The 10,617-nt window shown below is 46.1% G+C and overlaps 1 protein-coding gene and 1 pseudogene across 1 annotated transcript; both read left to right on the top strand.

The window, feature by feature from the left end:
- The first annotated feature begins 843 nt into the window (after window positions 1–843).
- LOC133917896 (protein ADP-ribosyltransferase PARP3-like) lies at window positions 844–5,826 on the top strand (annotated as a pseudogene).
- A 1,689-nt stretch (window positions 5,827–7,515) lies between these two features.
- LOC133917525 (uncharacterized) lies at window positions 7,516–9,074 on the top strand. The gene is made up of 2 exons (XM_062361410.1): window positions 7,516–8,857; window positions 8,957–9,074. Exon 1 carries the CDS (start codon window positions 7,531–7,533, stop codon window positions 8,842–8,844), a length of 1,314 nt encoding a protein of 437 aa, XP_062217394.1. The 5' UTR covers window positions 7,516–7,530; the 3' UTR covers window positions 8,845–8,857; window positions 8,957–9,074.
- The last annotated feature ends 1,543 nt before the right edge of the window (window positions 9,075–10,617 follow it).

The raw sequence follows: 10,617 nt of genomic DNA, 5'->3' as shown, positions 1-10,617 counted from the left end.
GATTCAAACATGTTTTTATCTTTGAAATTGAGTATATGTATGCTGTTGTGCTGGGTTACATGTCTATGAACTGGTCCTTAGGATCCCAAGCAGGTACTACCATCAACCCATAGTGCTTACTCGCACATGTGCATACTCGCACCATCATCATACCACCCCCTGTTCAGAATCCCTATGTTCCATGTTGCTAAAAAGATTACCAAACCAGTTTATGTTGCATACACCATTAAATAGATTACATATAAACCACCAAACTTGACAGCACAACTAAGCAATTCTACCCATAGCACCCAAACTACAACACATGCGATAATGATAACCATGGAAGAATCTATTAAACCCTAGTCATGGGATTCATATTGACAAGCATGCAATAGAAATAAAAGGCATACTTTCCTACAATGGATTCAATGTGATCAAGGACACTTGCCTTCTCTGAAGTGCTACTCAGTGTTGTTGAAATCTTGATCTTGCAGTCCCTCGAACTGTTCCAAAACGTTATCAACTAATCGCGGGAACTACCGACAAACAATATAAAGAAAACACTAAGAACAGCATACCAAAAAGCAACAATACGCTATTAAAAGCCTACTAATAGATTAATTTTTAATTTGAAAACCCTATCTATTGCGTTAGCACGCTGACTAGGCTCAGGTGGCTGACATGGACTGCCATGTCGAACAAAACACTGGCGTGGCATGCTGACGTGGTTCTCAAAGCTCACTGGGATTATGGTGACAAATGGCATCCTCTGATTGGCTAGCAAAGGGGTATGGGTTGGGTCTAATCTCAGCCATTAAAATCAAATCGGGCGGCTCACCTTATCTCCTCTTCCTCTGGGCGATGCAAACAGTGGCGTGGGGCTCCAGTGCGGCGGTGAAGTCACCAGAGAGGGGCGGAGACATCACCGTGGTGTCCGAGGAGCTCCAACGAGCGGTGGAACAACATCTTGGGGCCACAAAGATTCCATTTTGCGCACAAGTCGACTTCGGGGAGGCCCGTAGCAGCGCAATGGTGATGAGGTGCTTTGGCGGCGGTCAGAGCTCGGTGGAGGGGCACGGATCGGTGCGGACATCGACGGCAAGCGACGGAGGAGTATCCTTGGGTGAAGATGAACCTGGTTAGGGGTCATGTTGGCATCATGGTGTGGTGGAGCGGTTTGGTGACGGTGGAGGAGCACAACAAGGTTTAGTGGCGGCTCGGGAGCTCTCAAGTGAAGGGAACTCGACGAGATTTGAGGGTGCCAGTGCAGTGAAGCGCAAAGGGTCAATCGTGAGTTTTATAGTCATGGGGGGGGGGGGGGGAGTGGCAGTGGCAGAGACGAGGGCATTGTAGAGATCATGCGGTGGCGGAGCGGTTGAGGCGAGCGGGAGGTTGGGGATGATGGGCGAGGTCCACGCGATAGAGGGGAGAAAATGGGTGTCACAGTAATGAGATTGTACTTTGTGTATTTAATTAGTGCTGCGTGCGTAGATTCTAATTATCGGTATGCATTATGCAATGTGCATTTCGTTTATTGTTGCCGAGGCTGAAGCAACAAGAAGGAAAGGAATTCCCTAAACGTGATGTTGATGAAGAGGCCCATATCTTCTCAGGCATGATGATTGCCTTGTCTGGACGGATGTCAAGCTCACATGTAATGCCTTTGAACGTTCCCCTATGCTTGTGAGCTTCATGAACCTAACTCTGTTGATGCTGAAAATGGCTAGGCTTACTTCAAGGACCAGATTATGAAGCATGGTGGAAAAGGTCAACAATTCCGTGCTTGGTGTGTATCATATACCCCTTGTCCATTATTTGTATCATGTATGATCTGTTTGGTAGGTTTTTTGAGGGAAAAATCTGTTTGGTAGTTGATAATGCAATGCCAACCACTTGATGATACTGGTGCATTTGTGCTCATAGGTGTTACCTGTGTAGTTGCTTCTCCGACTGAGAGAGATCAAGGTGGCTTTGGAGGATTTGCTGAAGCACTGTAATCCCTTGTCTAATACACTTTTGTCTTTGATATGTTCCTTGCTCGGAGCTGTGATAGAAGTAGATAAGCACAGTTCAATTAAATCCTTCCTGCAGCATATGACATTGTATGCTCACTGATTTTGATGACAACTGATACTGTGTGCGGAGCGTGAAACTCCTGTTGTTAGCGAGGATTGGATTGTTGATAGTATCAAAAAGAAGGAAGTTCAACCTTTAGCTGCTTATGATATTGTGTCTGTGATGTTATTCCGTAAGGCCGAGGACTCCCACTTGGCCAGCTTGATCCGAGTGAGGAGGCCATTGAGACCTAGCTGCAGAGGTTATTGCCTTAATCAAGTGCATTTTTCATGTGTCGCATTTATATTTAGTTCCTCAATTGCAATGGTTGGATTGAGCAGGTTAAACTTGCTGGCAAGAGAGCAGTCCACGAGGACTCTAAGCTGGATAAAGATGGTGGGTCTATCTTTAACAAGGATGGCATAATCTACAACTGTGCGTTTGCTGTGTGCAATTTAGGATTCGAGATGAATCAGTATGTATCTTTATTGCCACATATACTGGGAGTATGGGTGTCCGAGAAGCATACTTCGGTTGAATAAGTTTTTCTATGCAGGTTTTTGCATCATGTAGCTGGTCATGGTCCCTGAAATCGTTTGCATCTTTATTACAAAAGGGTCCTACTGATCATGACCAGATGGCAGATGAACGAGTTGAGGATTTCGGTAGCCGTGTCAATGATGCTAGTAAGGAATTTGTTCGTCTTTTTGAGGAGGTTACTGGAAATGAGTTTGATCGATGGGAGAGAGAAGAAGTTCGAGAAGACGAGTATGAAAATGTATCCCTTGGACATGGTACTTAGTTTTTCTAGTTTATTTGCTCTTGATTTCATACATATTGATGGTCCTTTTCTATTTTAGGTTCTCTTTTCATCTTGATTTCACACTTTCAAGAACTTTTAGCATGTAGAGACGTATTGTAATCGGTTCTTGTTTGGCAGGATGTTGGTGTTGACGTGCGTCATGGAGGTGCGGCACATCGTCAAACGGTAGCTGCAGCAGCACACTGCAAGCTTGATCCTTCTGTTCGTTTCCTTGTGAAACAGTTATGCGGCCAAGAAATATACAGGTGCGCAATGGGTAGAAAGATGAATATACTGTAATGGATATGGGTAATTTATATTAAGTCTCATGGGCTATTTATATAGAGTATATGGTACTTTAGATCTCAAGTAATCCTAGAAATAAGATGGAAATTAATCCTATACTACCATAGCAGTCGGACTCTTACCATATACTCTAACTCCCCCGCTCAAGATGATGATAGTCCTTTTATTGGCAAGGTAGCCGAGAGCTAGGTGACTATAGTCTCGTATCCATGGAGGAGGATGTAGGCCTAAAGCAGCAACACGAGCACACAAGCACACAAAGTTAGGTTGATCCGTTCGAGAACCTCAACTAGCAGGGGCAACCTTGATGGGGCGACAGCGGTTGGAGAAAGACGCTAATTTAGAGCATAGCTGGCATGGTGACGAAGACGAGCAACATGGGGTGGAGTCACTGTTTGGAGAGGCGGCAACCCCGGTGATGATGGTGTGACCACGAGTGCTGGCGTTGCAGCCATGATGGGCGATGCAGCAACAACCTCGTTCTCGATGGTGTGATGTGCTCGCGGACAATGGGCCGGTGACAATCCGATGTGACGACGATGATACACAGGGCGCTTGAAAGGCCACAGATGAGGGTCATGTCAACAACCACACTGTGTCATGTCGCGGCATCATCGAAGGAGAGGAGGCGCCAGAGAGGTCGAAACCAAGGTAGTGAAGTCCGAAGGTGAGGAACATCGACGGGTCGGCAGAGCGACGCAAACTAATATATGATCGGAAAAAAGTAGAGAAAACCCAATCTAAAGATGATCGGGAAAAACCCTAATTAGTGATTGATCTATAGATCAGTGGCGCACCTAAACTATGGGTTGCGTAGCCCTTGAGAGAGATCATAGAGATTAGATCATCTCCCAGGGGTGGCACAGCGCGGCGGAAAATGTGGAGGAGATGTCTCAGGAACGGCGCCAACTCTGATACCATATAGAAAGATAAATATAATGCAATAGATGTGGATAATTTGTATTAAGTCTCATAGGTTGTTTACCTAGAGTACATAGTGACTAGTATCTCAAACAATTCTAGAGATAAGATGAAAAATAATCATATCCTTCTATAACAACCGGATCTTTCAAAACCCTTAACGTATACTCTAACACAATGAACTATTTTATGAGATGCTAATTGAAAGTCTGATATTTTGGTTGGTCTTTGGAAAAATTATCTGTCCTATTTCTCGGGGAAATAAAATAAATAAATGTAATATTTGAGTTAACCTTTGGAAATCTTCGTTTCCTGTATTCCTTGGGAGGATCATCAGAGCTCATACTTCATATTTCGTGTACAGGTATGTTCTGATGGAGATGGCCCAGGATCTGTCTGACCTTCCCATAGGGATGCTTACTGATCTCCATTTGAAGAGAGGTTAGACCTTTACTGGTTCTGTTTTCTCTATTTAGCAGTTTATCATGAACTGTTACATTTGGCAGGGGAGGAAATCCTACTTCAGTGGAGGCGAGATGCAGAGTCAGTTCCGGAGTCTGGCCCTGCTGCTGATGCTTTCTGAACAGAAAAAAGCAACAAGTGGTTCACTCTGTTCCCCACTACTCGGATGTGTTTGGTTAAAATCATAGGGGATGTGTTTGGTTCAAATCACAGTAAAGCGTATATTATCAGCAATCTGCTCAAATCATAGGGGATGTGTTTGGTTCAACCTCGGATGATCCAGTGTCTGAATGCTACAAGAAGCTCGGTTGTTGGATCATTCCTGTTGAGGAGGATTCAGAGGATTACAAGGTGATTCTGAAGTATCTGGAGAAAACATATGAAAAACTGTCAAGGTTGATGATGTGGTAAGATATAATACTGTTCTACCTTTACTTTCTGTCCTCCAAGTTCCTTTCATGATATCCTCTGGTGAAGGTTTATGGTGTCTGTTGAGCGGATATACTCTGTTGAGTCCAAGGCGTTTCCTTGAGAAAATCAAGAATCTGCCAAACAAAGTTCTTCTCTGGTGTGGTATGTTTTCCTACTCAATTCTATAAACCATGAATCCGTGACAAATGTTCAGACCATGAGTAAATGGCACAAACTTATTGATGTATTGTCCGTATTGTCATGACCAAGTACCCTATTGTAGTTTAGCAAGGCCATAGTCTGTTCTGATGCAGCAGCTGAAGCTGCGCGCTATGGCTTCACCGCCGTGGATCGTCACCAGAAGGGTACTTGGTCTTGGCGGTGGCCTCTCTGGGGAAAGAAATCGAAGTAACTGGCACACCAGGGGCAGAGGTACCCACCTACAGTCTGCAGACCTCCCCAGTCTCCTCCAGTTAGTTGAGCCTGTTACTCGTGATTGGACGCTGATGTTCTTATTTCTTTCGACAACATGATGCGAAAGGCTTCGAAGAGAAGATTGGCGTGTAAGGGGTCGGGAGGAAGACGACCGATGAGTCGGAGCACATCACCTGGAGGGACGGCGTGAAGGTCCCCTGCGGCAAGCTGGTGCCGTCGAGGAACAAGGACGGCCCGCTCGAGTACAACGAATACGCCGTATATGACCCAAAGCATGTACGTGGTTTACATGTTGTCTGCAGCAGATCGACATGGCGATCGTGTCACGGTAAAGATTATCCTATTGCCGTCGTAATCGCGATCGTTTCGTGGTTGTGCAGGTGAGCATCTGCTTCCTTGTCGGGGTGAAGTACGAGGAGCAGAACATGGAGGTGGTGCCGGACGACGAGTGAAGCCGTCATGCTTGACTTTGCTTTCCTGCATTTTGCTGTCGTACAGTGTTAGTGTGAGCTGGTGATGCCTTTTGCTGCACCCATGAAGCATGGCACCGGTGGTGATGCAGTCGGTGCTGGCCTTTTGTTTCATTTTAGGCCGCCTTCTTTGGGTTTCTCCCATCGCTGTAGGGAGGTGGTAGCAACTCTTCTGTGAGGACATGTCTTGAGCTGGAAGAACATGTTGTGTACCGGCATCAAACTATCAGCTATGTACATATTTGTTTGGAATATTAGCATGACTCTTTTTTTTTCTGTTGTAGCCATTGTTCTTAAGGCGGTAAGGTGAGGCGTGGCAACCTGCCCCTTTTCAATCGCCTAGGCGCTCAAGGCACAGAACCATACATCCAGTATAGTGTATTTTCTAGAGGCAAATAGAAATAAAAAAGGAAAAGAAGATAGATAGACCAGCTTGCATAGCTCACTCAACCAAGTCAGCTCAATGTAACCCCAACAGGGGTAACTAAACCTAATTGTACCCCTTCTCTTAGCAGGGGCGGATCCACCGCCAGGGCGAGCCTGGGCGGCCGCCCGAGCTCCTGGCCCGTGACTCCGTGAGGCCCATTAGTCGAGTCACGAGTGGCCCAGGCAATTTCGCAGCCCACAAATTCAGCAACCCTAATCTCCCTGCCGAGTCCCGACTCCCGAGTGCGTGTTGGCGTGTTGGTGTTGCGAACTGGCTGCGGGCAGCAGAGCAGGCTTGCGGGCTTGCGGCGGCCGGGGCGCCGGGCGGTGGGCAGGGCAGGTGCCACGCGCCAGGCGGGGCGTCGGGCGGCCAGGTGGGTAGGCGCTGCTGCCGCGACGGGCGGCGGGGCGTCGGGCGGCCGCGACTCGCGAGCACGGCTGGCGCCTGGCGGGCGCTGCGGCCAGGAGCGTGTCGGGCAGCGGCGGGGAGGCGGACGGGAGGGCGCGCCTGCCGGGAGCGCGGCGGGCAAGCCTACGGCGGGCCGCGGGCGGGCGCGGCGCCGGCGGCCGGGAGCGCGGCGGGCGGGCGAGCCTGCGGCGGGCGGGCGGGCGGGCGGCTGTGAGCGCGCCGCGGTGGGCGAGCCTGCGGCGGGCGGGCGCGACGCAGGCGGCCGGGAGCGCAGCGGGCGGGCGAGCCTGCGGCGGGCGGGCGGCCGTGAGCGCGCCGCGGTGGGCGAGCCTGCGGCGGGCGGGCGCGGCGCCGGCGGTCGGGAGCGCGGCGGGCACCGGCAGGCTGCCGTGAGCGCGGCGCGGCGAGCGATCGCGCGACGGGCTGTGGCGCTGTGCTGTGCAGGGGCCTGGGCGGATCCAGTGAGGTGAAATGATAAATTAAGATTTTTATATTGAGTTATTTAGATTAATTGATCCATATAGATGAATTCTATTTTGTATTTTTCTCCTATAACATTAGTATTTCTTTCGCAGAATATTAAGATATAAATAATGAAGAGATTTTTCAAACCAACATCTTTGAATACCCAAAGTACGAGGGAGAGTAGAGTTAGTGAAGACTGTGATGCAGAAAATGATATAGTAGTTGTTACTCCTGCTCCTGCAACTTCTCGGATAGAATACAAAGGTATTAAAGAATTTAGGCAAGAGTTTATTATTGCCGATCCGGGAGCTTTATTTGAGTTGCTTTCTACACACGGTTTGGACATTGCAAGAGTTCGAGGGCAGGGGTATGATGGAGCTTCGAATATGAGAGGTGAATTCAATGGTCTTCAGAAACTTATTAGAGATGAGAACCCGTATGCTTTCTATGTCCATTGTTTTGCACATCAATTGCAATTGGTAGTCGTTTCTGTCGTAGGTAGTTGCACATCTATTCATGAGTTCTTTGAATATGTTAATATGATTGTGACCACAACTAGTGCATCTTGCAAGAGAAAGGATTTATTATCTAGTAAGCACCGTGAGAACTTATTGGCCAAGTTAGATAGCGGTGATATTTTTTCTGGAAGAGGGAAACATCAAGAAACTAACTTGGCCAGATCCGGGGATACTAGATGGGGTTCTCATTACAAAACTTTAATTCGTATTGAATCCATGTGGGTTGCTGTGATAGAGGTGCTAGGGCTTGTACAGGAAGATGCCCGAAATCCAACATCAGCGGGTGGTTTGATGAGAATAATGGAGAGCTTCAACTTTGTGTTCATTATGAAGATGATGTTGAAAATTTTTCATATTACAAGTGAGTTATCTCTACTCTTGCAAAGAAAGGATCAAAATATTGTTGAGGCCATGTCATTACTGATTGATGTGAAAGCACGTTTGCTTAACTTGAGGAATCATGGTTGGGAGCCATTGTTTGCGGAAGTCAAAACATTTTGTAAACAAAATGAGATACCAATTCCAAATATGGATGAAATAGTACCAAGATGGGGCCAATCAAGACGAAGTAAGATCAGTGTCACTCAAGACCATCATTATCGTGTTGACATCTTTTATGTAGCTCTTGATGCTATAAACACAGAGATGACTCATCGTTTCAGTGAGCTATCTTCAGAGTTGCTTATATGTTTTTCTTGTCTTGATCCAAGAGATAGTTTCTCAAAATTTGATGTGCACAAGATTGCTAGACTTACGGAGATATATGACATAGATTTCTCCATCAGCGATCGTGCAGTTATAAAAGATCAACTTGAAACATTCATTCTTCATGTTCGAAGAGTTGAAGATTTTATTGGTTGTCATGATCTTGCAAGTCTAGCAACAAAAATGGTACAAACCCAAAGACATATTGTGTTTCCATTGGTGTACCACCTTATTGAGTTAGCATTGGTACTACCAGTTGCAACAGCATCTGTTGAAAGAGTCTTCTCGGCCATGAACATCATCAAGACTGATTTGCGCAACAGGATATGCGATGATTGGCTCAATGACTTGATGTTGTGTTATATTGAGCAGGATTTATTCAGAAGACTAGATTCTAATGCCATTAAGAACCGGTTTCAAGACATGAAAACAAGGAAGATGAATTTGCCTAAGCCTTCTAGTTCTAGACATAATTAATGATTGTGTTTCCGTAAGTTTCTATACTTAGTTATTTCTATTGTCTTTGGTTATATTTGGTATATTTGCATAATTGCATATTGTTTACCTTTGATTCTTTTTCATTTTGCAGGTTCATATGGTTTTATCAATTTATGTTGGGGATCTTTTCGCCTCGCCTACCAATTGTCTTAATTAAGGTATTTTTTTTAATTTCTTCTTAAAGTTCGCCCTACCTTCTTTGCTTGTCTGGATCCGCCACTGTCTCTTAGTGCTCACCACTTCCCCTCTCCAACCGCCACCTTCTCTCTTCCCCTCTTCTCCCTCCTGTCTTGCCCCTCCCACTTCCTCAACCTCCCAGGCATCCACCCCACGACCTGGATGAGGATATGCTGGTTGGAGAGGGACGGATGGCGCCGGGAATCAGGACAGAGAGGGGCGGGTGAGGCCAAAATCGAGCCGGAGAGGTGTGAGCGACAGTAGAATCGATTGAAAAAGGATAGGTGACGGTGAGCATTAGTGAAATCAAGGCATGCACATAAGATGAAGGCGATGCCTTGTCATTGCACCTCGCCTGAACGCCTAGGCAACATCTTAAAAAATATTAGTGAAATCAAGGCATGCACATAAGACGAAGGCGGCGCCTTACAACTGCACCTCGCCTGAACGCCTAGCCGACACCTTAAAAAGTATGGTTGTAGCACTTTAAACATTGCTCAAGTCATGCTTCTGGAATCTGTTCCCTTTTTTCTTTACGGAATTCACTGGCGACAATTTTTGTAGGCGAAACCACTACTCATAACGTCTGATTCTAGGTAGAAAGTGCTGCTGTTTTTTTTTTTTTTTTGATAGAACATGCATTTGTTTGTTTTGGTAGCTGCGCGCTCGGTTGAGCTTCGCATCCGGTCGTATCGCCAGATGATCATTATGTTTCGGAGTAGTACTCAGTATCATTTGGCACTTGTCATTATGATTCATTATCAGGTGCTTCACAGGATGCATCAATACAAACTTGTGTCTGGCTGGTTATGTATGCACTCATAGTTCTCATACTGGTCCCTATGCCCATGCTCATTGCGGCATTTTTCCTGGATATAGAGAAGTCCTGGGGCTCTGTAGTTCCATCGTATGTGCTCTAGCTTTGCAAGCGAGTCCTTTTTTTTTGTGTGTGTGCAAATGTACTGAAGTCCATTTGTAACTGCTGGTCCATTTTTTTCTTGCTGGTCCATTTGTAACTGCTGGTCCCTTTTTTTCTTGCTGGTCCATTTGTAACTGCTGTCCGTTCTGAAGTACAATTAATTTTGTTGGAATCTTACTTTGCAATAAATTCCATGATGAATGGAAATAGTATTGTACATTACTGCTGCAGGGAATAAGGGCTAGGAAAATACTGATGCTGATCATTGCATACGTCCTTGTGAGATCGAAACATTTGCGCAATAATGTGGCAGCAAGATTCAATCAAAGATGCCTGGTTCAAGGGACTGAGTGTGTCTGTGACTAGTTGCTATCTAGCTCGTCTGATGTGATCCTAGTCATCATCTTGCTCTCTAGCTCGTCCTGATATTAATTTACTGCTCTAGCTAGTTACAATGTAATTTCTCCGTTTCTCCTTGTAAAGGTCTCGAGTGTGATCCTTTATCCTCAAGTTTTCTGGTTAAGGTGCATTTGCCAGGATGTTACTGATGCACTCAAGATTCAAGATGTGGTAAGTAGTGCAGGCTGAATTCATAACCCGGGGAAATGGTTGCGACAAGCGATTTAAATTGCGTTGGAATTTCGGTAATTCCACCG

Source organism: Phragmites australis, chromosome 5 (assembly GCF_958298935.1).
Source record: "Phragmites australis chromosome 5, lpPhrAust1.1, whole genome shotgun sequence".
NCBI classification, from domain to species: domain Eukaryota; kingdom Viridiplantae; phylum Streptophyta; class Magnoliopsida; order Poales; family Poaceae; genus Phragmites; species Phragmites australis.
Note: the sequence above shows the minus strand (reverse complement) of the source record. Positions and strands in the feature narration are given on the sequence as shown.

Coding starts and splice junctions, on each gene's coding strand:
- LOC133917525 (XM_062361410.1), top strand. CDS start 7,531: ATGAGAGGTGAATTCAATGGTCTTCAGAAACTTATTAGAGATGAGAAC.